The sequence below is a fragment of the Leucoraja erinacea genome, chromosome 1 (assembly GCF_028641065.1).
Source record: "Leucoraja erinacea ecotype New England chromosome 1, Leri_hhj_1, whole genome shotgun sequence".
NCBI lineage: Eukaryota > Metazoa > Chordata > Chondrichthyes > Rajiformes > Rajidae > Leucoraja > Leucoraja erinaceus.
This window is the reverse complement of record NC_073377.1, coordinates 108674494-108701795: the sequence shown is the minus strand read 5'-3', so window position 1 is coordinate 108701795 and position 27302 is coordinate 108674494. Positions and strand designations below refer to the sequence as shown.

Sequence of the window (27302 nt, the reverse complement as noted above, 5' to 3'; positions counted from 1 at the left end):
GTCATCCCTTTTCCTAGCCACATCATTTGCGCTAACGTGGACAACGATTTCTGGCTGCTCACCCTCCCCCTTGACAATGTAATGCAGCCGCTCCGAGACATCATGGAACTTGGCAACAGGGAGACTAAGCACCACCCTGGAGTCTCAATTGCTCCCACGGAATCTCCTGTCTGTCCCTCTATCTAAGAGGTCTCCTACTACTATAGTTCTGCCTGAAATTACCTTTCCCTGCTGTGCCTTAGAACTAGGTTCGCTGCCAAACCTCTGACTGCTACTGTTGCTCAACCCTGACATATCAACCCCCTCAACAGTATCCAGGAGGGTATAATGTGTTGGAAAGAACTGCAGATGCTAGTTTAAAGCGAAGGTAGACACAAAATGCTGGAGTAACTCAGCGGGACAGGCGGCATCTGTGGAGAGAAGGAATGAGTGACGTTTCGGGTCAAAGGAAGGGTCTCAACACGAAACATCACCCATTCCTTCTCTGAGTTACTCCAGCATTTTATGTTTGTTTTGAACGGAATGGCAGAGGAGCCACCTGCACTCACTGTCTATTCCTTTTATCATGTTCATCCACCTACTCTCTTGTAGAGTCATGGAGTCATACAGCATGGAAACAGGCCCTTCAGCATAACTTGCCCACACCGACCAACATGTCCCATCTATACTAGTCTCACCTGCCTGTGTTTGGCCCATATCCCTTTAAACCTGTCCTATCCAATGTACCTATCTAAGTGTTTCTTAAATGTTGCAATGGTCGCTGCCTACATACACTCACCACTCTTTGTGCAAAAATGTTAACCCTTAGATTCTTATTAAATCTTTCCTCCTTTATCTTCAACCTATGTCCTCTGCTTCTCGATTTCCCTACTGCGGACAAGGGTCTCTGTGCATCTTCCCGATCTATTCCTCTCATGATTTTATACACCTCTATAAGATCATCTCTCATACTCCTGTGCACCAAGGAATAGAGTCTCAGCCTGCGAAACCTCGAGCTCGAGTCCAGGCGACATCCTTGTAAATCTTCTTTGCACCTTTTCCAACTGGACAACACCTTTCCTGGAACATGGTGCCCAGAACTGAACACAATACTCTAAGTGCGGTCTCACCAATGCCTTATATAACTGCAACATGACCTCCCAACTTTTATACTCAATACTTTGACTGATGAAGGCCAATGTGCCAAAGCCTTTTTGATCACCCTATCTACCTGTGGCACAACCTTCAAGGAACCATGCACCTGTACTCCTACATCCTTCGGCCTACAGAGTTCGTGCCGACCAGCGATTCCCGCACACTTACACTGTCCTACACATACTGGGGACAATTTACAATCCTTCCAAGCTAACTAGCCTACATCTTTGAAGTGTGGGAGGAAACCGAAGATCCCAGAGAAAACCAACGCAGGTCACGTGCAGAACATACCAACTCCGTACAGACAGCACCTGTAGTCAGGATTGAACCCGGGTCTGTAGCGCTGTAAGGCAGCAACGCTACCGCGGCGCCACCATGTCACCCTAGCCTCCTCGCTGAAACTCTTGAGCCGAAGCCTCACACTAACCCCCCTCCCCCCACAGCAATTTTGATCACTTAACCAATCCACCGCCTGCCTTTTGAAATCTCCTGCATCTGCTCTGATGCTGAAATAGGTTCTAATGCCTAAAAGTAAAGTCTAAACCAATCCAGCTTTTGAAATTACTCGCTACTGCTCCGACATTGATATGCACTGACTCAACTAATCCAACCATTGCCTTTTGAAATCCCCGCTGCTGTTCCCATACTGAAATAGACCGACTCAACCGATCCAAATGTTGCCTTTTGAAATGTCTCGTTGCTGCTCCGACACTGGAATACACTGACAACCAATCCAAAGGCCACGTTTTGAAGATAGACACAAAGTGCTGGAGTAACTCAGTGGGTCAGGCAGCATCTCTGAAGAAAAGGAATATGTGACATTTCGGGTCGAGACACTTCAAAAACTGAATTGCAATGTTTAATGTGTTACATTAGGTTAATGTCATCATATATTAAAAATAAAATACCTGTTGAAGATGATTGTTTCATTTTATAGTCCCTTGGTTTAGGGATAGGTGCTTTCCCCTCATTTTCTCTCCAGTTACTCTTTGCAGATTTCAAAAAAGATGGCGGGCTCCATTGGTCATTATTGTGATGGTGTTCTGCTGGTTTTTCTGTGATAGTTAAAATATTAAGTTCAGCATCATTGTTTTTTGTATTCTTCATAAATATTCTTCTTGGTTTCTCATAATCTGGAAACACATAATGACACATCAATGGTTTCTTCTCTGTTTTCTCAGAGCTTGCAGTTCTTGTTTTGATACCAAAATCCTTCATTAGCTCTGCAAAATAACAATTTGTCCAACATGGATTAGATTGAAGATCAAATTTCCTTTTTTCTTAAATGTTGACCCTCCTTTATGTGCCTTATGTTCCCTTCCCAGGGAATCTATTCCAAAATCACCACAAAGGGCAGAAGGGGGTTTGCAAGCAAATAATAACTGGGTCATTCTTGAGAAAATGTGCTGGACTAGTGGGAGCAAAAATTAGAATTGGTTATGTGTGGGAAGGAACAGCAGACGCTGGTTTAAAATGAAAGACACAAAATGCTAGAGCCACTCAGCGGGACAGGCAGCATCTCTGGAGAGAAGGAATGGGTAACATTTCGGGTCAAGACCTTTCTTCCGACTTATGTCAGGGGAGAGGAGGGTACACAGATAAGAAAGTGTGTAGATAAGGAAGTGTAAGGTGTGAAAACAGAACAAAGGGAATTTCCAATTTATGTTGAAATATCTGGGTTAATAGAAATGGGTGGATCTCTGGAATTTGCTTAGAATGGTAGCACCAGGATTCTGAGCAAATTCGAAAACTGCCTCAAAGAAATCACATCTGACTTAAAGGGTTATGTTTAATTTAGTTTAGTTCAGAGATACAGTGTGGAAACTAGCCCTTTTGGCCCACCGAGTCCACGCTCGTATACTAGTGCAATCCTGCACACTAGGGACAATTTACTCTTTGAGATGTGGGAGGAAACCGGAGCACCCAGAGAAAACCCATGCGGTCACAGGGAAAACGTACAAACTCTGTACAGACAGCACCGCAGTTAGGATCGAACCCGGGTCTCCGACACTGTAAGGCAGCAACTCTACCACTGTATCATTGTGTCACAGTGTTTATGCCAATGAAGAGTTTTATTACTTAATCATAGAAGTCAATTTGTTTGCGTTCATCCTCCGCAAACTCAACGTCCCAAAACATTTTACAGTAATTAAATGCTTTGCAGTCAAAACACTTGCAATGCAGAAAATATTCAACAAGCAAAGTTCCTCCTGCTCCTATATGATGGAGCTGCTCAAAATCACACAGCTCAATCTTGCTGCTTCCCATAACAGTTTAAATGTTTTAAATGTACCAATTTAGAGCATACCAACTGCATCTGGGCAGGGGCAGATCTGACCATCCATGGGTACAAGAAATGTTATCAGCTAGAATTGCTTGAGCTACGGGGCTTGGAGCTTGAACAGCAATTTATGGAACTCTCCACAAAGTTGTGTCAGGTCTCGGGTTTGATCTAGTTTCTGTTTCTTATTGTTTTTTAGTATTAGAGTGTGCATTCTTGTTTTATTTTGGTGTCTCGCATCTCCTCTTGTTTCAGGTCCCATTTTCTGTCAGGTCGTTTACCCTCATGTGATTATTGGCCCCGCCCTGATGTGTTTCACCTGTGTCTCGTTATCCCCTGCTAGTCTGTATTTAAGCCCTTTGTGTTTTAGTTCTCATTGCCAGTTCGTTGTGTATGCTACTTGGTATCACTTCGTTCCAGCTCTAGAAATCTTGTGACCTCGACCATTGCCTGTTTTTCGACCTCTGTTTTTTGCCTGCTCCTAGATTGTACTGTTGCCTCTGTTTTGCTTACCTGTGTACCGACTTGGACCGATTAAACTCTGAAGACTGATCTGCCCTGTGTCTGAGCCTGCATTTGTGTCCTCCTCCTTGTTCAGTTCTGATAAGTTGGTTTTATTATCAGCACATTGACATAGATGGAATATATCATGCACAAGTGCAGAGAGAAAAATATACCAGAATGCAAAGTATTTTACAGCATTATTGCATTAGTTAGAGAAAAATTGCAATGAAGGTTGGAAGATCGAGAATGCTCCCTGTCCTCATGAGAGAACCATTCAGTAGTCTGATAACAGTAATGAAGAGTAGAAGAAGCTGTTCCTGAATCTGGTGTATAAGAAATAGCTCCAAATGCTGGTAAAATCGAAGGTAGATTGGATCTGGTGATATGAGCTTTCAAATTTTTATATCTTGCCAAAGGGTGAGGGAAATAGAGGGAATGACTGGAGTGTAAAAGTCCTTGATTATGTTGGCTGCTTTCCCAGGGCATTATGAAGTGTAGATGGGATCGATGATGAGGGGGTGAAGCTAGTCTGTGTGATGGACTGGGCTACATCCACAACCCTCTATAATTTCTTGCAATCTTGCACAAAGCTGTTACCAAACCAGGCTGTGTTGAATCTCAATCGATGCTTTCTACGGTTGATAAAAGTCATTGGAGACATGCTGAACTTGCTTTATCTTTTGAGGAAGTAGATGCATTAATGTGCTTTCTTAGCCGTAGTTCCATATATTCTAACAGACCTGGATATTTATCCACTTTCAAAGATGATAAACCACTAATTTCTTATTTTACTATGTTTGTTTTACCTATTTCCTCCTTAACTCCAGTGACCATCAAGCAACCTTCTACACATGCACCATAGAAAGCATTTTAACAGGATGCATCACAGCTTAGTTTGGGAACAGCTCCATCCAAGGCCGCAAGAAATTGCAGCGAATTGTGGATGCAGACCAGACCATCACACAAACCAACCTCCCTTCCATTTACTCCATTTATACCTCACGCTGTCTCGGCAAGACCAGCAACATAATCAAGGATGAGTCGCACCCTGGCCATTCCCTCTTTTCACCTCTCCCATCGGGCAAAAGGTATAGAAGTGTGAAACCACACACCTCCAAATTCAGATTTCTTCCCAGCTGTTATAAGGCAAATGAATTATCCTACCACAACCAGTGTTGAACTCATTGGTGACCCTTGGGCTATCTTTGATCAGACTTTACTGGCTTTACCTTGCACTAACTGTTATTCCCTAAAACATGTATCTATACACTGTGAATGACTTGATTGTAATTATGTTTTTTCTTTCCACTGACTGGTTAGCACACAACAAAAGCTTTTCACTGTACCTCGGTACACGTGACAATAAGCTAAACAGAATATATATTTTTTGTAAAATACAAATCCTACCATTTCAGCTGGAGAACTTAAAATCAAATAATCAACTAAATCTGTTTAAAGAAAGTACTGGCCTCCATCATGATGGTGGTAGATATAATGGTTTGTCATAAAAACCCATCTGGTGTTCCTTAGAAATAAAAAATGGAAAGGTACCAAAATCCTCACAGTGAGGTTTGCTTGTGCTACTCAGGAGGGTTTAAACCGGGGAAACACAAACTGGATCAGGATTAAAGTTAGAAAGGCTCATCCATATGTAGAAAATATAAAATGGAACAGACAGGACCATTAGGCAGAGACAGTAAGCGAAGCATGAGAGGACCGGTCCTCTTATCTGCATTAACTTTAATGCAAGTAGTCTCACAGATAATTCAGATGTGCTGAGAGCATGAATCAGCCCAGGAGATCATGATACTGTTGCAATTTTACGAACATATAGTTGAGGGAAGTGTAGGACTGGCAGCTACAGTTCCGGTGTACAAACGTTTCAGGCGTGACAGAGGGAGTTAGGAATGGGGGAAATTACATTGCTGATCATGGAGAGCTTTAAGGCAGTACTTAGGAAAGATATCCTGGAGAGATCGATTAATAAGACTACATGGGGAGATCTTCGTAATAAGAAAAGGATGGTCACTTTAATGGGATTATATTGCAGGATTCCCAATAGTCATCAAGAGTAGAGGAACAGATATGTAAGTAGACCGCAGAAAGCTGTAAAAGCAACAGGGTAGTAGCAGCAGGGGATTTTGATTTATTAATTATTGACTGGGGCGTAGATGTAAATCTAGATCCTCAATATCTGCATCTCCTCCAATTTTGGTGTTGTCACCAAATTTACTCACCAGCCCATCTCCATTTATGTCTTGGTCATTTATCACAAACAGCAGAGGTCCCAGCACAGATCTCTGCAGAACTCCACTGGTCATACACCTCCAGCCAGAATCTCTACTTTCTGCCACAACCCTCAGTCGTCTGTGAATAAGCCCATTTTGAATCCATATAACCAAGTCATGTGAATCCTGTACATCTTAATCTTCTGGATCAGCCTGCCACGAGGGAGCTTACTAAAATCCAAGTATACAACATTCACCCCTCTACTTTCATCAATCTATGTTGTCACCTCAATCAAGTTAATGAGGTACAACCTGCTGCATATAATGCCGTGTAGGAAAGAACTGCAGATGCTGGTTTAAATCGAACGTAGACACAAAATGCTGGAGTAACTCAGCGGGACAGGCAGCATCTCTGGACAACAATACTGGGTTGCCTATCCCTAATTAGCTTGTTCTCCTTCAATTGGGAGTAAATTTCAAAGAATTATCTCCAATAGTTAAACTACCACTGATCACCGGATCGCCAACCTCTAGTTCCCTAGATTTTCTCTACTTCCAAGGAATAACCTTGCCTGTGGTTAGCAAAGACTCTCATCAAGGCCCCTCCATCTCCTTTCTTACTTACTTAGTTCCTCCAACATTGTTGAGTGCATTGGGGAGCAAGCTTTCGACACTCTGTTCAGTCATGTGCGACGTCTTCCACCCTCGATGGGTTAGTGTCCCGTGCTTCCAAATCCTTCTGGAATGTTCACCTCCATGTGAGTTTACCATGTCATTGCTACCTGAGGTGCACGTTCTGGTGACATTCTCCTTTCTTGCCCTCCTCAATAACCTGGGGCAGATCGCATCAGACCCTGAGAGCTTATCGCCCTAACGTTCCTCAAGAGCCGCAGCATCTCCTCCTCTTTGATTAAACTGCAAGAGCATATTCGTATTCTCCACACTGACCTCACTGCCCTCCAAGTCCAACACTCAGTAAATACAGATGCAAAGTACTCATTCAGTACCTCACCTCTGGACTCCAATCATAGATTTTCATCCTTTAACTTTGAGTGCTCCTACCTTCTGCCTGGTTATCCTCTTATTTTTAATGTAAAAAACTTGGGATTTTTCTGAATCTATCTTACCAATGACATTTCATGGCAAATTTTGGCCCTTCTAATCACCCACCTGATTTATTTGCTACTCGCTTTATATTCCTCATAAGCCCCACCTAATGCCACCTTGTTAAACCTGACGTACACTTCATTTTCCTTCCTGACCAAATTTACAACCTCCTTTGCATCCACGGTTCCTTTATCTTGCTGTCCTTATCCCTCCTCCTTACTGGAACATGCTGATCCTGTATTTTGATTAGCTTGCCTTTAAACAACTCCCATATGTCATTTGTGGATGTACCAAATAACAAATGCTCCCAATCAACCCTCCTTGCCCCAATTAAGAACTACCCCCCAACATCCAGACCTGTCCCTACTCAAAGCAATCTTAAAACCTATGGAGTTGTGATCACTATCTCCAAATTCTTCTTCCAGTCACCTGGCAAGGCTTGTTTCCCAATATAAGTATGGTGCCTCCTCGAGTCAGACTATCCTGATACAGTTTAAGGAAGCCTTCTTGGATACACCTTACATATTGTACCCTGTCTAATCCTCTTGCCACGAGTAAATTCCAGTCATTAACAGTCAAAATGCAAGTTAAAATCACCCGCTGCAATAACCCCATGATTCTTGCATCCTTGCGTAATCTGTCAACATGTCGGATCTATCTCCCACTGGCTATTCAGTGACCTATAATATAATCCCATTAGAGTAATTGCACCTCTTATTTTTGAGCTCAACCCATACTGCCTCTGTAGACGTACCCTCCAGTATGTACTTCGCTGAGTATCCCTGTGATGTTCTCCTTGGTTAGTATAGCAGCAACTGCATCTCTTTTATCCCCTCTCTATCTTAGACAATAGACAATAGATAATAGGTGCAGGAGTAGGCCATTCGGTCCTTAGAGCCAGCAGCGCCATTCAATGTGATCATGGCTAATCATCCACGATCAGTACCCCATTCTTGCCTTCTCCCCATATCCCCTGACCCCCGCTATCTTTAAGAGCCCTATCTAGATCTCTCTTGAAAGCATCCAGAGAACCAGCGTCCATGCCTTCTGAGGCAGAGAATTCCACAGAATCACAACTCTCTATGTGAAAAAGTTTTTCCTCACCTCCGTTCTAAATGGCTTACCCCTTATTCTTCAACTGTGGCCCCTGGTTCTGGACTCCCCCAACATCGGGAACATATTTCCTGCCTCTAGCGTGTTCAAACCCTTAATCTTATATGTTTCAATAAGTTTTCCTCTCATCCTTCTAAATTCCAGAGTATACAAGCCCAGCCGCTCCATTCTATCAACATATGACACAACGTCTGAAACATCGAAACCGAAGCAAGTTTGTTGCCAGTCATGTCCCTCTCGCAATCTAGTTTCTTTAATGGCTACACCATCATAATTCTAAGCACTGATCCAGGCTCCAAGTTCATCAGCTTTACCCACAATAATCCTTGCATTGAAGTAAGCACATCACATCCTTAATTATCCTCATATTCATGAATCTCTCCTGCCTGTCCTTTCTTTGAGATTTATTTGTCATAACTTCCACTTTCTCATCAGACTTTCCATTTGCTGACCTGCTGCTCTGGTTCCCACCCCTCTGCAATTCCAGTTGAAACTAACATTTCATGAATTTCATAGGTTTGTGAATAAAAAAGTAAACTTGGCTAATGCTACTAAAAGTGGACTGGAAAATTCTCATTGATTCCAACATTTAGCATTGCATATTTTGGATGCTCCAATAATTATTAAAGCAAAAAAAGATAGACTTATGAAAGTAATTGAGATTTACAACATTAATTCCCATCAATTTGAATGTGGATACTTGACAAGATTGAAAATAGTTACATTGCTACAGTTTATGGTATGTATTAGCAAATTCTCACCATAGTCAAAATCCTTGACGTAATTTTCTTCATTTGTAGACTGTTTCATCGCTCTGACAGCAACCGGCCTGCGTAATTCATCCTGAATTGACAATAATAAGTAATGCTATAATTGTTGTGAACTTGGACTCCATGATAGCTCTACACATCAATGCTGTTAAGCGTCTTGCCATTCTAGAATAATCTACAACACTACCACGCTATTTAGTTGTCAAACTGATTTTTCTATAAAGATAGATGGTAAATGGTCAAGAACAAAAGTTTAACCTCAGGTGATTTGGAAAGTCATTTTGTGCGCTTTTGGTCATTTCTGGTTGACTCATTACAGGAAAGATATGGAGGCGTTGGAGAGAGTGCAGAGGTTTACCAGAATGTTGCCTGGATTGGGGGTTCAGCTACAGAGTGGACTTTGATTGTTTGCTCTAGAATGGCCGAGGTTGAGGGGAGACTTAATAGAACAATATAAAATTACTAGACTAAGTGGGACCCGTTGGGTCCTATGTTCACACGGGAGGGCTGGCCCCCCGACGCAATATTTCACCTCTCCACCAATTCCAATATTGGTGGCCAGTGGGGGGCTTTCTTGAGTGCTGGTATGGATTCTTGGGGTGGCAGCTCAGTCCCTCAAGCCTGATCTGCTGGCAGCTCACTCACAGCTGGTGGGCTGGTAGTTGACTCATGGCTATTCCTTGAAATTCCATTTCAAGCAGGGTGCAAGGCCACCAAATTCAAATCCATTTTTATACCACTTCAAGCAGGATGCAGGGCCGCCAAATTCAAGTGCAGTTTCATTCCACTTCAAGCAGGGTGCAAGACCACCAAATTCAAGTGTAGTTTCTTTCCATTTCAAGCAGGGTACAAGGCCACCCAATTCAAATGCAGCTTCATACCATTTCATGCAGGATTATACCACCATAAAACCACACAAAACACCAAACTCACAGTTCAGTAGCCATTCAGTGTGTTCAGTTGATTCACAGCTCAGACAGAGTCGTGACCTCTCCCTCCCCCATCATGCAGAGACTGAGCCACACCCACACTTCTGGGTTTTATAACCCCTCCCCCTCCCACTGGAAAAGGTATGGCCTTCATGGCGTGATTGACAGGAGAAAGATTCTCAACATTTTTTAAACACTAATAACACTTTTATTTTTAATTGATGGGAACAATTCTCTGCACCTGCTGAGCAGAGGGGGACTGAGTAAGATGGCCAAAAATCACAGCCGCAAGTGGTAGCGTTTTATCTAATATCAATATACAGTGCAAACAGGAAGTAAGTGCATTTGCAGTAGTGCATTTGCAGTAGTGCCTTTTAACTTCAAGCCAAAGCACCGAAGCCACCATTTGCAGTAAGTAGTGCCTTTCAACATCACGCCAAAGCACCCAAGCCACCATTTGCAGTAAGTAGTGCCTTTCAACTTCACGCCAAAGCACCCAAGCCACCATTTGCAGTAAGTAGTGCCTTTCAACTTCAAGCCAAAGCACCCACCAACATTTGTACTGTAGTGCCTTTCAACTTCAAGCAAAAGGCACCCAAGCCACCATTTGCAGTAAGTAGTGCCTTTTAACTTGAAGCCAAAGCACCCAAGCCACCATTTGCAGTAAGTAGTGCCTTTCAACTTCAAGCCAGCACCCAAGCCAGCATTTTCAGTAAGTAGAGTCTTTCAACTTCAAGCCAAAGCACCCAAGCCACCATTTGCGGTACGTAGTGCCTTTTAACTTAAAGCCAAAGCACCCAATCCACAATTTGCAGTAAGCAGTGCCTTTTAACCTCAAGCCAAAGCACCAAAGCCAACATTTGCAGTAAGTAGTGCATTTCCACTTCAAGCCAAAGCTCCCAAGCCACCATTTGCAGTAAGTAGTTCCTTTCAACTTCAAGCCAAAGCACCCAAGCCACCATTTACAGTAAGTAGTGCCTTACAACTTCAAGCCAAAGCACCCACCATTTGCAGTAAGTAGTGCCTTTCAACTTCAAGCCAAAGCACCCGCCAGCACTTGTACTGTAGTGCCTTTCAACTTCAAGCAAAAGGCACCCAAGCCACCATTTGCAGTAAGTAGTGCCTTTCAACTTCAAGCCAAAGCACCCACCACCTTTTGCAGTAAGTAGTGCCTTTCAACGTCAAGCCAAAGCACCCACCACCATTTGCAGTAAGTAGTGCCTTTCAACTTCAAGGCAAAGCACCCAAGCCACCATTTGCAGTGAGTAGTGCATTTCAACTTCAAGCCAAAGCACCCAAGCCACCATTTGTAGTAAGTAGTGCTTTTAACTTCAAGCCAAAGTACCCAAGCCACCATTTTCAGAAAGTAGTGCCTTTTAACTTCGCCAAAGCACCCAAACAACCATTTGCAGGCAGTGCTTTTTTACTTCAAACAAACCATATTTTCATTTTCAAACCACATTAAGGGGACTCGCAGTTGAGTAGTCATGTGTTCAGTGTTATTCAGAGCTCAGAGAGACGTGACCTTTTGGCTTCATCCATCTTGCAGAGACAGAGTGAGGCACACCACTTCCTGGTTTTATAGTCCCTCCCTCTCCCTCCAGCAGGGGCAGCAGAGAGAATGGTGATTTAAAAAAAAACATTAATATCTCTCTGATTTGTCATCGATGGGAAAAATCCTCCGGTCCAGGAAGGCAGAGGGAGGCTCTGAGCGAGGTGGCCAAAAATGACGGCAGTAGGTGGCGGCGTTCTCTCGGAAATCGCAGCACAGTGGGCCAAAAGCGGTCAAGATTAGACCTTTAGTAATATAGATTATGTTAAATCACATACACAAGAATATAGAACCAGAGATCCTTGACGAATGTTTGAATAAACATCCTAACACAGATAAATTAATATCTCACATTTATAATATTCTTTTAGAAAGTGAGGTCCGTCGGCGGAACTATATAGACAAGCATGGGAAAATGAATTAGCTCAACCCATAATGAAAGATATATGAGATGAAAGTTTGCAACAATGCTCGTTAAATGCCAGACACTCTTTAGACTGCACTATTCTAAAACAAAATTAAACAGAATGTTTCCAAATATTTTTCCTATCTGTGACAAATGTCAATCTTTAGAAGCTAATTTAACTCATATTGTAAACTGTACAAAAATTAAAAATTTCTGGATGGATATCTTTAAAATGATTTCTGAAGTTGTTAATATCCAATTGGATTCTGATCCAAAACTATTAATATTAGGAATATCAGAACATAGCTTAAAACTTACAATAAACCAAATATATTTCCTTGATTATAGTACCTGTATAATAATTGGGAAAAAAATAATATTAAAATTTTGGAAAAACCCAACAACCCCCACAATTAAAATGTGAATTATGGAAATGTCTGAGACCTTACATTCGAAAAAAATTAGACTTATCTTAATTGCCAAATCAGAATTATTTGCTAGAATATGGTCTCCATTTATTGATTTTCTGAAAGGGTGAATTGGTTCCAGCACGGAAGCTTGACTGAAACTTGAATCCAGGATTGGATGAATAATTACACTTTATAATCTAGGGACCTATCTCCAAAATTGTGTTATTGGTAATTTATTTTGTTTTTTTCTTTTTTCTCCCTCCCTTCTCTCTATAGCTCTATCTTTCAAAAAAATCTATTAAAAAATAAACAGAAGCTGTGTTAATATGTAACTGGTAAACAAATTGTGTTTTGGTTATGATATGTATATGCTTCTAATAAAAATAGAAGCATATACATATTCTCCAGGAGCTCCAGTTTCCTCCCACACTCCAACACATAAAAAACATTTTTTTTAAATGCTGCGAGTAAATAAAGGTCGCCATGGAAAAAAACGATACTTTTTTTACTCGTAGGTTTAGTCGTAGTAGGTCGGTATGTTAGTCGTAGGTAATCGAGGGTAGTCGAAGGTAGTCGTTGATAGTCTTCAACATAGTCGAAGGGAGATCGAAGGAGATCGAAGGAGGTCGTCTTCACTCGCCACTATTCGGTGTCCAATTTTCCCGAAGTTAGTCGTAGCTAGTCAAAGCTGGTCTTCAACATGTCATTTTTTCAAACTCTTCTAAACTCGCCAATTAGGTCGCCCAAGTGGGACAGCCCCTTTACATACATAAACAGCTCAATTTCATTGCCAGAGACATCGAAGAGCTGGAAGATTCTTGTATAACTTAATAAGATATCAGTTATACTACAGTTGAAGAACCAACTGTCCACCTCTATTCACTACGCTATAAGAAGGCATGGTTGGAGAAGGTGCAGAGGAGATTCATGGTGATCTTTGCTGGGACAAAGCTTTTCAGTCATGAGGAGAAACTGTAGAGGCTGCATTTATTTTCCTGGGAGTGGAGAAGAGAGAGGGAGCCTGGTAGAAATGTGCTAAATTATAAAGGGCTGTGGGCATCCTTGCCTGCTATTAGCACTAAATATCATAAACAAATAAGCACAATGTGCTTCTAATTGTGCAGGGGCTGCCACAATCACCTCTCAGGTTGTGTGTTCCCAATTTCAACCACTCTCTGAATGAAAATACTCCTCCTCCAGTCCCCTCTAAATGTCCTATCCCTTCCCTTCAACCTATTTTATTTGGTTATAAACAGTTCTGCCAAGAGGAAATGTTTGTCACCCTCTACCTTATCTATGCTTCTAAATTGTATATACATCAATCAGGATCCACCTCAGCTCTCTCTGCTCCAAACCTAGACTTTCTATAACTAACACACTCCATCCTAGGCAACATTCTGGTCAATCCCCTGTGCACACTTTCTGGTGCAGACACATCCATCAAGCTGTGATCAAATTATGTTTTATACCGTTGTACCATAACCTCCTCTCTTTCATTCTATGTCCCTGCTAATAAAGACAAGAAAAATGGGTGGTATTGTAGGCAGCGAAGATGGTTGTTAAAAATTGCAGCAGGATCTTGATCTGTTCGGCATGTGGGCTGAGGAATGGCTGATGGAATTTAATACAGAGAGATGTGAGATGTTGCATTTTGGGAGAACTAACATAGGCAGGGCCTACACAGTGAATGGCAAGGCTCTGGGGAGTGTTGTAGAGCAGAGTGATCTACGAGTACAGGAAAGTGCCATCCCAGGTAGATAGGGTGGTCAAAAGGCTTTTAGCACGTTGGCCTTCATCAGTCAGAGTATTGAGTACAGAGGATGGGAGGTCATGTTGCAGTTGTATAAGATGTTGGTGGGGCCGCATTTAGAGTATTGTGTTCAGTTTTGGACACCTTGTTATAGGAAAGATGTTGTCAAGCTGGAAAGGGTGCAAAGAAGATTTACGAGGATTTTGCCAGGACTCGAGGGCCTGATCTATCGGGGAGGTTGAGCAGTCTGGGACTCTATTCCTTGGAGCGCAGGAGGATGAATGGTGATCTTATAGAGGTGTACAAAAACATGAGAGGAATAGATCAGGTAGACGCACGGAGCCTCTTGCCCAGAGTAAGGGAATTGAGAACCAGAGGACATAGGTTTAAAGTGAGGGGGCAATGATTTAATAGGAAACTGTGGGGTTATTTTTTTTCACAAAGAGTGGTGGGTGTTTGGAACGAGCTGCCAGAGGAGCTAGTTGAGGCAGAGTTAAGATATACAATTTCTAGTTTAATTGTCCTCTGCAAATTTCCCCTACTATGTATGGAATGGATGCAGAAGCGGAATAACACAGAGGATATGTGAACGAATGATTGAACATCAGTGTAGACGCGGGCGGAAGGGCCTGTTTCCATGAGGGTGGCACAGTGGCGCAGCAGTAGAGTTGCTGCCTTAGAGCACCAGAGACCCTGATTTGATTCTGACTATGGGTGCTGTCTCTACAGAGTTTATACGTTCTTCCTGTGGCCGTGTGAGTTTTCTCCAGGAGCTCCAGTTTCCTCCCACACTCCAACAATGTGTAAGTTTGTAGGTTAGTTGGCTTGGGTAAAATTGTCCCCAGTGTATAGGATAGTGTTAGTATATGTGATGATCGTTGGCGGCGCGACTCACCCGTTGCAGCGGCCCCTACAGCCTGTCTGTCTTTTTTTTATTTTTTGTCTAGTTAAATGTAGTGTTTGGTGTTTTTAAATAGTGTTTTTAAATGTGTATATGTGGGGGGCGGGGGGGGGGGGAGGGGGAACCTGTTTAAATCTCTTCCCTGTCCGGGGACCCCGACCGACCTTTTCCCTGTCGGTCTCCGTTGTCGTTGGGGCCTAGCACCGTGGAGCGGCCTCCAACCTGAACGATCCGGGGCTCGGAAGACTGCGGAGCTGTGGACTACTCACCATTGTGGGGCTGGCCGGCCTCGGAGCGTGGGGAGCAGTGGGGAGCAGTGGTGACTCGCTGCTGCAACGCGACTCCTGGGGCTCGGAGGCTCCAGCAATGCAGCCGCAGATCCGGTGGACTGGGACATCGGGAGCTCGCGGGTCCAGGGGGAGAGACCGCTTCCCGGAGCTCCCACAACGCGACTTCTCCAGCCCGTATCGCGGGGTTGGAACGACCCGGACCGGGACCGTACATCGCCTGGTGCGGCTTCATGGCCGTGGGACTCACCATCGCCCGTGGGGGTTCCAACCTTGTACTTTCAGACCGGGAGCGGGGCCGTAAATCGCCCCGCGCGGCCTAAAATGGCCGTGGGACTTATCATCACCTGCCTGGGGGCTTGGACATCGGGAGAGAAATTGAGAGCAGGGGAGAGAAAAGACTTTGCCTTCCATCACACTGGGTTCACTGTGATGGATGTTTGTGTGAATTTAATTGTGTGTATGTCTGTAGGACATTGTCTTTGTTTGTATGGCTGTGGAAACAAAATTTCGTTTGAGTCTCACTGGGGCTCAAATGACAATAAATTTGTATTGTATTGTATTGTATTGTATTGTGTGATTGCTGGTCGACGCAGACTTGATGGGCCTAAGGGTCTGTTTCCACACTGTATCTCTAAAGTCAAAAATCATGATAAAGTATCAGTCACCAGAAAACAGCGCTAGGATAAAAGGGTCCTTTCAGTTCGGCAGGCACTACTCACTACTCTGTCATCAGTACTGGGGCATCCATAATTTGCAATCTATTTTAACAGCCGAGATGAAGAGACCGGGTGTATTGTAGAAAAATATCCTTGTGGCAGACATACATATGGGAAAGCAAGCAGGAAGCATGCAAAGAGTATGCTTACGTTCTTACGATCTTTTGACCATCTTGGCCCAACAATTATGTCAGGATAATAAGCATTAGTGAGATAAATAGACTAGGAGAAAGATTAATGCAGATCAACCGACCGTGTACATTTTAGACTATCTGGACCATATCTGAAACATACTTGACATTTTGCATAAGCTGAAGTGGTAGTGATATCCTCTTCCTCTAACATTCTGTTTATATTTCCAGAAGCTGCAGGAAATAGATGCATAATATATATTTAATGTTAGAAATAAAAAGTACAACATTTTGATATTTTTATTTTTTTTTAAATACTACCAAATACTCAAAAACTGCAGAGCTAAGCTAATTCATATCCTACAATCATAAACTTCTGAAGATAGACACAAAGTGCTGGAGTATCTTAGCAGGTCAGGCAGCATCTCTGGTGAAAAAGGATGGGTGACCTTTTGGGTCGAGACCCTTTTATGGATCATAAACGTCCATTTATTTTGCTCTTGTAAAGATTATGGGTATATGGTTCGAGGTGCCAGAGGACATGGTAGAGCCGTGTACAAGTACAATGTTTGAAAGTTATCTAGACATATACTTGGATAGGAAAGGTTTTGCTGTTTTGCTCCTTGGAAAGGTTTCGCCTGTGTAAAGGTGACGAGTATATAGATCAAGTTGGGATAGAAAGTGGTAGAGCCAAATACAATTACAAAACTTAAAAAAACATTTGAACAGGTACATGGGATAGGAAAGGTTTGGAATGATATGGATCAAAGGCCCACATATGGGCCAATCTCAGGAAGACACATTGGTGGACAAGCCCTTATCCATGCTGTACAGCTCAATGACTCTAAACAAAAGACAGAAAGTGCTGGCAAAATTCAGTGGATCAGGCAGCATCCCTGGAGAACATAGAAAGATGACGTCCCTTCTTACATTCAACCTCCCAAAGTGCAACACCTTACATCTTCCCGATGTTGAGGAAGTCCAGGGGTCACATTTTAAGAATAAGGGGTAGGCCATTTCGGACTAAGATGAGGAAAAAAATTTTCACTCAGAGTTGTGAATCTGTGGAATTCCCTGCCATAGAAGGCAGTGGAGGCCAATTCACTGGATGTTTTCAAGAGAGAGTTAGATAGGGCTAACGGAATCAAGGGATATGGGGAAAAAGCAGGAACGGGGTACTGATTTTAGATGATCAGCAGATTGGTCGGAGGTGCTGGTATTGTCGTGTATGAAGGTAGACAAATCTCCAGGGCCTGATCATATATATCCAAGGACATTGTGGGAAACCAGAGGAAATTGCGGTTGAAATTTACGCGTCGTCTTTAATTACAGGGAGGTGCTAGAAGACTGGAGGGTGGCAAATGTTGAGCCTTTTTTCAAGGGCTGCTGGGAAAATGCTGGGAACTATAGGCCAGTGAGCTTAACATCTGTAGTTGGAAAGTTACTAGAGGGTTTTCTGAAGCATAGAATATACAGGAATTTAGACGGACAAAGCCTGATTAGGGATAGTACATGGGAGATTGTGCAATGGTGGATTGGCTTCACCATGGAAAATTGATATCAGCAATTGATCAATTAATTAGATTTTTATGTTTCCGAAAGCTCTCTGGTCACCTTCTACAGATAGCTCATGCTTCATGTTCAGTTCATTAACTCACATATCTTACACAGGCCTGGCTTGCTCAGAGAGTAGATAAGGAACTTGTTCATAAAGTAGATAAGGTTGTTAAATATAGGGATGCAGGAAACAGAGCTCTCTGGTGGATCAGATCCCAAACCATTATATGTTTGTAATATACACCAGGCTCTACACCTCTTTCATTGTTAGATCTCTTTCTTTTGAGGATCGGGCTTTGGATCATCTGTTATTTTTCCCTATATCCACACCCGGTGAGACAGAGGTTCACCACATCAATTTCTCCCACGACCCATACCCCCTCTCCACTTCCCCCTTTCTTCTTCCACCTGTATGCCTCCCTCTGGCTACATTTCACCCCTATTTTCCTTATCTGACATCGTTTGTCTCCTTTTCATCCCTGGCTTTCTACCTCTTTTCCAGCTTTTTCCCTACTACTCCATTCGTCCAAAGATGTGTCCAGACCCGAAACGTCGCCTTTCCATTGCCTCCCAGATGCTGCCTGACCCGCTGAGCTGCCCCAGAACTTTGTGATTTGCACGTAACTCCTGTATGTTTCTTTTCCTTAACGCATCGACATTTGCAGCTGATCTGTGGTGCTAATTATGTTTACATAAACATTTGTACAACACCTCACCTACGAGTTTTAAGGCCCGAGTTTCCTTTCGGTTAAATAATCCTGACATCATCTTGTAGACCTCACCTCGCATTTGTCCGCATCTCAACATCAAATCGGGCCCAGTGCCCTCTCGCGTTGTGCCGACAATCTAAGCAGTTGCCAGCAGAAGTGATTCTCGGCGGAATACTCACTTAAATCACTGCACACACAGCGATCACTCGACCGTTCCCTGTGCACAACACTCACGCGTTAATTCCACCAACATCCGTCAGGTCGCGTCTCTCTCGTAACTAGGGAACAAGAAACGAGTCAAAGGCGGCTGTCGTCAACGCGCTGCCGCTGTGGGCACGCCGCACTCCGCCGGTAGCGCCCTCCTTTATCAGCAGGCCCTCTTGCCTTGCTCCTCTAGGATCTTTGCTCTTGCCCACCTTGCAGCTTCCTGGACCGACCCTTGCCCCACCTGGCTGTAACAACCAAAGATCCTATAACAACATCGTTCCTATGATCGCATCTCAACTGCAGTGCCCTTTGCTGCCCATCTCCTGAATTATTCCATGGCGCAATGTCACACGCACCAAATAAATTGAATAATACACTTACAACTCACCGGTATGAAATTAATATTGATTGCTCAAGTATCCCATGCAGCCCCCCTCTCTCCGTCCCTCCCCCATACCAGTATCAAGTAATCTTGTCGAGGTTCATTGGCTGTAACTCATTTTTCACCTAGCCCACAGCTAACAATGTCTTGTTTCCTTTATTTACGTTACTTTTTTGGTTATCTTTCATTCATTTGTTCTATATTTCTTTATACGACCATCTATATCTCTCATTTCTATTTCCTCTGACTCAGTCTGAAGAAGGGTCTCAACCCAAAACGTCTCCTATTTCTTTTTGGGGATGTTGGGGAAGTCCAGGACAAGGGGTCACAGTTTAAGGATAGAGGGGAAATCCTTTAGGACCGAGATGAGGAAAACATTTTTCACACAAGAGTGGTGAATCTCTGGAACTCTCTGCCACAGAAGGTAGTTGAGGCCAGTTCATTGGCTATATTTAAGAGGGAGTTAGATGTGGCCCTTGTGGCTAAAGGGATCAGGGGGTATGGAGAGAAGGCAGGTACGAGATACTGAGTTGGATGATCAGCCGTGATCATATTGAATGGCGGTGCAGGCTCGAAGGGCCGAATGGCCTACTCCTGCACCTATTTTCTATGTTTCTATGTTTCTCCAGAGATGCCGCCTGGCCCGCTGAGTTACTCCAGCTTTTTGTGTCACCGTTCACTGCACTTGTTTGCCATGGCACGACCAGGATGCCCCAGTTTGTTACTGGTGTTGCACAAATATCATATCAGAGTGCATCTTGTTCCAAATTCGTTTATGTTGCAAAATGTGGCGTCGGGGTCAATTATCTATAAGAAGTACAGACAGAACACACTCATAGCATCATCAGTGGCGCAGATGCACAAGGGGGAGGTACAGAGGTCAAAGGGCAAGAATGGTAGTTGACTCAACAAAGGGAAATACATTAGTTCTGCTTCAATAATAAACGCGACTCCAGAAATGTGTTTTTGCCTCTATTATACCAGGGTCTGGAATGTAACAGAATGGTTTGTAGAATGACCTATAGTGGGAGTAAAAAGAAGTCATGGTTCACATTGCTACCACTGACAAAGGTAAAATAAATAGGTCCTGCAACATGAATTTAGGAAGCTAATGAGAAGATTAAAGAGCAGGACGTATCGGATTGTAATCATCTGGATTATTTTGTTCCACATGTTCGTGAGTACACAAGGATATATCCGATAGAGCATGGAAACAGGCCATTGGCCCAATCCGTCCATGCCAACGAATATGGGCCATCTAATCTAGTTCCATTTGCCCACATTTGGCCCATATCCCTCTAACCCATTTTCAAGAGAGAGATTTAGCTCTGAGAGCTAAGGGAATCAATGGATATGAGGAGAAAGCCAGAACAGGGTATTGATTTTGGATGATCAGTCATGATCATATTGAATGGCGGTGCTGGCTCGAAGGGCTGAATGGCCTACTCCTGCACTTATTTTCTATGTTTCTATGTACCTACGTACCTGTCCAAGTGTCTTTTAAATACTGTTATAGTATTTGCTTCAACGACCTCTTCTGGCAACTCATTCCATAAACCTTTTGCTTAGCTCCCTATATTCACTCAGCAAGATTTCATCCCTTTGCCTACTGATGTCACTTGTGCCCATGTGCATAATGACATCCAGCTGCTCGTCCTCCTCGTCGGGAATGTTCTGCAGCCACTCTGAATTATTCTGAACCCTGACTCCAGGGAGGCAACACACCATCCTAGAGTCTCTTCTGCTGCCACAGAATCTTCTGCCTACCCCTAACAAAGCTTCTTTCATTATGGCTTTGCCTGCTTCACCCTTCCTTCCAGTGCCCCAGAGTACGGGCAATGGCATAGACCTGACTACTGCTGCTCCCCCCTGACTGGTCATCTCCCCAAACAATATCCAAAGTGGTATACCTGTTGTTGAGAGGAATGGCCACAGGGGGTTGCTGTACTCTCCCTTTTCTGGTGGTCACCCATCTACCTTTTGCATGTACCCGTGGCAATGACGACCTCAATGTAACTGTTATCTATGACATTGTCAGTTTCCTGGAGGCTCCAGAGGCAGTCCAACTGCTGCTTCAGTTCCCTAATGCGGTCTGTAAGGAGCTGCAGATGGACGCACCTCACACTGGTGTAGTCCTCAGGGACACTGGATGTCTCCCTGGCTTCCCGCATCCTGCAGGAGGAGCATACCACTGCCCTAATTGCCTTCTTTACTGCACTAGACTGTCACCCTCCACACCGAGACCTCTCATGCCAAAGCCTCACACTTACCCTCCACACAGCCCTCTCAAGTCAAAGCTTCGTACTTACCCAGTGCATAGAATTTGCACCTCCACATGGCCGCTCCCAAAAGGCTGTTCTACTAGTGTCTGCCCGCATAGTAGTGGTCACTCCAGGATACTAACTGCTTTCAGATGCCTTTACTTTTCAGATCTCCCGGGTGCTGGACACTTTAATTCTCCTTCCCATTCCGACCCAGATCTTTCTGACCTCGATCTCCTCCATTGTCAGAGTGAGGCTTAACGCAAATTGGAGGAACAGCATCTCATATTTCGCTTGGACAGCTTACAGCCCAGTGATATGAATATTGATTTCTCTCACTTCAGGTAGACTCGGCATTCCCTCGCTCTCTATCCCTCTCTCACCCAAGTCACCCTAGCTTCTCATTTTCACCCTACAAACAGCTGACAATGGCTTGTTTCCTTTAACTTCGTTACTTTTTTGCACATCTTTCATTCATTGTTATCTATCTCTCCACATCATTGTCTATATCTCTCGTTTCCCTTATCCCTAACCAGTCTGAAGAATGGTCACGACCCGAAACGTCACCCATTCCTTCTCTCCAAACATGCTGCCTATCCTGCTGAATTACTCCTGCTTTTTGTGTCTATTTTCGGTTTAAACCAGCATCTGTAGATCCGTTATATTGTGGGTGCGATTTATGACGTGTTTTTGGGCGTGTTTGGAGCTTAGATGCTTGAGCAGGAGATTAGTTTTTAAGATTAGTTTTGAGAGACGATGGGGAAGTTTAACCCTTCTACCATGCGGGCCATGCGAGCCATGCGGGGTCCATGGGAGATCTAAAAGAGATCATGCCAGATCTTGCCAGTGTTACGGAGACATGAGGAGTTTATTAATGTCTAAAGTAATAAGCTGGAGTTCGAAGAAGATTGTAGTAACGAGTCGGAAGAAACTTGGATGTATCTTACTGTTTTCTAGCAACAATAAAGCATTTATTCATCAAAAGACTGTGTTTTTAAGTCATATCTGAGAAGAAGCTCTGAAGATCTCCATGTGAGCTTGCGTGCGTTTAGAAGACACCCCCTTCAACCATTCTAATCCAAATAGCGGCAAGGGTGCTAATTACCCGAAAGAAATGAAAATCTGCCGCTACAGTCATTCAATAACAATATATGATATAACAAATGTTCTAATGGATCCAGTGTGTTTAATGGCTGGGTAAACAGGGTCACAATGAGTTTAAAGGCAGTGCAGGAAGTGGAGCTCAAGTAGGTTTAACAGGAGTGTGAGTTGGTTTAAAAGCCCCCAGCGTTTTTAAAGAGAATGTGAGAAACAAAGTTCCAGTGAGCCAGGTGTTAACCATTGGGATTGCCGAACAATGGGATATTGGATTGTCAGCTTCTCTGTAACATGGCTGAGTAATGGGACACAGATTCTCACATTTGGGGGAGAGGTACAGTTAAATCAATGAGTCATTGGGTTATGCAATACAGAAATGGGTTCTTCGGTCCATCCCGTTCATGCTAACTTCTTTGCCCATCTACACTAATTCCATTTGCCCACATTAGGGGTGTATCATTGGATATCTTTTTTCACACAGAGAGGTGTGAATCTCTGGAACTCTCTGCCACAGAGGGTAGTTGAGGCCAGTTCATTGGCTATATTTAAGAGGGAGTTAGATGTGGCCCTTGTGGCTAAGGGGATCAGGGGGTATGGAGAGAAGGCAGGGACGGGATACTGAGTTGGATAATCAGCCATGATCATATTGAATGGTGGTGTAGGCTTGAAGGGCCGAATGGCCTACTCCTGCACCTAATTTCTATGTTTCTATCTTGCAAATTGCCTGTCTAAATGCCTCTTGCAAGCAGAGGGAAAACTAAGTCACCAATGCTTATAGCATCTGCTCACAGCATACAAGGTGGATAACAGTGTTGATCAACATCTGGGAATATGATATTGTTGCTATCATAGACACATGGTTGGAACATCAACATTCCAGGGTACTGAATCGGCAAGTACGATGAGGGCTGGGGTGCTGAAAAAGAATGTGGTATTGACATCCCTCCCCGGGCACTTTCCCTTTTGCAGCCGCAAGAGATGCTACACTTGTCACTTTACCTCCCCCCTCGACTCCATTCAAGGACCCAAGCAGTCATTCCAGGTGCGACAGAGGTTCACCTGCATCTCCTCCAACCTCATCTATTGCATCCGCTGCTCTAGATGTCAGCTGATCTACATCGGTGAGACCAAGCGTAGGCTTAGTGATCGTTTTGCCGAACACCTCCGCTCGGTCCGCAATAACCTACCTGATCTCCTGGTGGCTCAGCACTTGAACTCCCCCTCCTATTCCGAATCCGACCTTTCTGTACTGGGCCTCCTCCGTGGCCAAAGTGAGCACCACCGGAAATTGAAGGAGCAGCACCTCATATTCCGCTTGGGCAGTCTATACCCAAGTGGCATGAACATTGACTTCTCCAATTTCCGGTAGCCCTTACTGTCTCCTTCTCAGCTCTCCCTCAGCACTCTTCCTTTCTTCTTCCCAGCCCCCCCCACCACCATCCTGCATCAGTCTGAAGAAGGGTTTTGGCCCAAAACGTTGCCTATTTCCTTCGCTCCATAGCTGCTGCCGCACCCGCTGAGTTTCTCCAGCACTTTTGTCTACCTGTGGTATTGTAGTATTGATTAAGGAGTCCATAATTGTGATAATTATATTTATTGTATTGGTTTATTGTCATTTGTACCAAAATACAGTAAAAACTTTGTTTGCGCAGTAAAAAGGCATTTTTAAACTTTTGAATAATACCATACATCTAAATATCTATATCACTAAAAGTCTGTTCTTGACCGGTTTTGGCCATCTGTGCTGCGATTTCCGAGAGAACGCCGCCACCTACGGCCGTCATTTTTGGCCACCTCGCTCAGAGCCCCCCTCCGCCATATGTGTGCCGAGGAATTTTCCTGTCGATGAAAAATGACAGAGATATTAATGTTTTTACAAAATTCCCCATTCTCTCTGCTGCCCCCGCTGGAGACAGGGGAAGGGACTATAAAACCAGGAAGTGGTGTGCCTCAATTAGTCTCTGCAAGCTGGAGCTCTGTCAATTAGTCTCTGTCACTCTGAGCTCTGAATGACACTGAACAAATGTCTACAACACTGTGAGTACCCTTAATTTGGTTTGAAAATGAAAATATAGTTAGTTTGAAGTAAAAAAGCACTGCCTGCAAATGTTTGTTTGGGTTGAATTAAAAAGGCACTCTCTCTCTCTCCCCTCCTCTCTCTCCCCACCACTCTCTCTCCCTCCCTACCTCTCTCTCTCTCCCCCTCCTCTCCTTTCTCCCCCCCTCTCCTCCCTTTCTCCTCTCCCCCCCCTTTCTCCTCTCCCCCTCTCCTCTCCCCCTCTCCTCTCCCCCCTCTCCCCTCCCCCTCCCTCCTCTCCTCCCCCCTCCCTCTCCCCTCTCCCTCTCCTCTCCCCCTCCCTCTGCTCCCCCCTCCTCATCTCTCCACTCCCCCATCCTCCTCTCCCCCTCCCTCTCTCTCCCCCCTCCTCTCCCCCTCTCTCTCTCTCTCCCCCCTCTCCCTCCCTCCCGCCCCCCTCCTCCTCCCCCCCTCCCTCCCTCTCCTCTCCCCCTCCCCCCCTCCCCCCCCCCTCTTTTTTCCTCCCCTCCATCCTCTCCCCCCACCGTCCCCTCCCCCTAAACCCCCCCCCTCCCCTCCACACACCCCTACCCCCTTCCCCCCCCTCCTCCCCCCCCTCCCTGCTCCCCACCTCTCCCCCTCCCCTCATCCCCCTCCCTCACCCTCTCTCCCCCCCCTCCCCCCCCTCCTCTATCTCCCCTCCTCCCCTAAACCCCCTCCCCCTCCACACCCCCTACCCCCTCCCTCCCCCCCCCCTCCCCCTCCCTGCTCCCCTCTCACCCCCCTCTCTCTCTCCCTCACTCTCACCCCCTCTCTCTCTCTCCTCACCTCCTCCCCACCTTTCCCCCCCCCCTCACCCACCCTCCCTCTTATCCCCCCTATCCCTCTTGCCCCTCTCTGTGTGTGTCTCTGTCTCTCTCTCTCTCTGTCTCTGCCCTCACTCTCACCCCCCCCCCCCCCCCCCCCCCCCCCCCCCCCCCTCTCTAGATGTTCGGGGCTATGCGTCAGTAGGTAGGGTGGTTATGGGGTAAAAGGAGCAAATTAATAATATTAATATATCAAGGGGGGTAATTAGCGTGAGTGCGGGGGAGGGGGGGTGGGGGATAGTTAGTGTGTGACGCTGCATGCCGCCTCCCCCCCACAACCGCACGTTGGGGGAACAGACCCAACGGGTCTGCACTTGGTCTTGTATATCTGTATTAATGAAAGTCTGTTCTTGACCGGTTTTGGCCTTCTGTGCTGCGATTTCCGAGAGAACGTCGTCACCCGCGGCCGTCATTTTTGGCCACCTTGCTCAGAGCCCCCCTCCGCCACATGTGCGCCGAGGATGTTTCCCGTCGATGAAAAATGACAGAGATATTAATGTTTTTACAAAATTCCCCATTGTCTCTGCTGCCCCTGCTGGAGGGAGGGGGAGGGACTATAAAACCAGGAAGTGGTGTGCCTCAATTAGTCTCTGCAACATGGAGGGCACTCTGAGCTTTGAATGACACTGAACAAATTTCTTCACACCTGTGAGTAAGTACCCTTAATGTGGTTTGAAAATGAAAATATGGTTGGTTTGAAATAAAAAAGCACTGCCTGCAAATGGTTGTTTGGGGGGTTTGGGTTGAAGTAAAAAGGCACTCTCTTTCTCTCTCCCCTCCTCTCTATCCCCCACTCTCTCTCTCCCTCTCTCTCTCTCTCTATCTCTCTCTCTATCTCCCTCCCTCTCTCTCTCTCTCTCTCTCTCTCTCTCTCTCTCTCCTGTCTCTCTCCCCATCTCCACATCTCTCCTCTCTCCCCCCCTCCCCCTCCCTCTCCCCCCCCTCTCTCCTCTCCCTCTCCCCTCCCTCCCCCCCCTTCTCCTCTCTCCCCTCTCCTCCCCACCCCCCCTCTCCTCCTCCCCCCCCCTCCTCTCCCCCCCCTCTCTCCCCCCCTCACCCTCTCCCCCCCCCTCTCCTCTCCCCCCCCCTCTTCTCCCTCCCCCCCTTCTCCTCCCCCCTCCTCACCCCTCCTCTCTCCCCCCCCCCCTCCTCCCTCTCCCCCCTCTCCTCTCACCCCTATTCTCCTCCCCCTTTCCCTCCTCTCTCCCTCCCCCTCCCTCTCTCCCTCCTCCCCCCCCTCTCCTCCTCTCCCCCTCTCCTCTCCTCTCTTCCCCTTCCCCTCTCCATCCCCTCCCCTAAACCCCCTCCCCTCCTCTCCCCCCCTACCCTCTAACCCCTCCTCCCTCCCTGCTCCCCACCTCTCCCCCCTCTCTCTCTCTCCCCTCCATCCCCTCCCCTAAACCCCCTCCCCTCCACACCCCCCTACCCCTAACCCCCCTCCCTGTTCCCCTCCTCCCCCTCCCTCCCCCCTTCTCAGCACCCCCCTCTCTCTCTCTCCTCTCTCTCTCTCTCTCCTCCCCTCCTCACCCACCTTTCCCCTCACCCACCCTTCCTCTTCTCATCTCCACCCCCCTCTCCCTCTTGCCCCTCTCTCTGTGTTTCTGTCTCTCTGTCTCTGCCCCTTCTCTCTCTGCCCTCACTCTCTACCCCCCCCTCTAGATGTGACTGCAAGTTGGGGGCTATGCGTCAGTAGATCGGGTGGTTATGGGGTAAAAGGAGCAAATTAATAATATTAATATAATATCAAGGGGAGTAATTAGCGTGAGTGCGGGGGGGGGGGGGGGGGATAGTTAGTGTGTGTGACGCTGCATGCCGCCTCCCCCCCCCCCCCCCACAACCACACGTTGGGGGAACAGACCCAACGGGTCTGCACTTGGTCTAGTAAGCACATAAAGGCAGTACAAGGGCAAAAAGCGAAAGAACGCCAAATATAGTGTTACTGCTATGAAGAAAGTGCAGAATTTAAAAAAGCGCAAAAGACG

At 45.4% G+C, this 27302-nt stretch overlaps 1 protein-coding gene across 8 annotated transcripts in view; it reads right to left on the bottom strand.

Annotated features, from left to right (window-relative positions):
* Positions 1–27302, bottom strand: part of map9 (microtubule-associated protein 9) — a 95153-nt gene that overhangs the window by 63082 nt on the left and 4769 nt on the right. Inside the window, exons 2-5 of one of the 8 annotated variants that reach the window (XM_055641030.1) lie at positions 18496–18767; positions 16386–16456; positions 9129–9210; positions 2043–2357 (exon numbers count right to left, since the gene is read on the bottom strand). In XM_055641030.1, coding sequence (XP_055497005.1) covers positions 2043–2357; positions 9129–9210; positions 16386–16456; positions 18496–18586 — 559 coding nt within the window. In that variant the 5' untranslated portion in view covers positions 18587–18767. Of the gene's footprint in view, positions 1–2042; positions 2358–9128; positions 9211–16385; positions 16457–18495; positions 18851–27302 lie in introns of those variants that run through there. The other 7 variants (XM_055641076.1, XM_055641094.1, XM_055641058.1 and 4 more) reach the window with 7 other exon arrangements.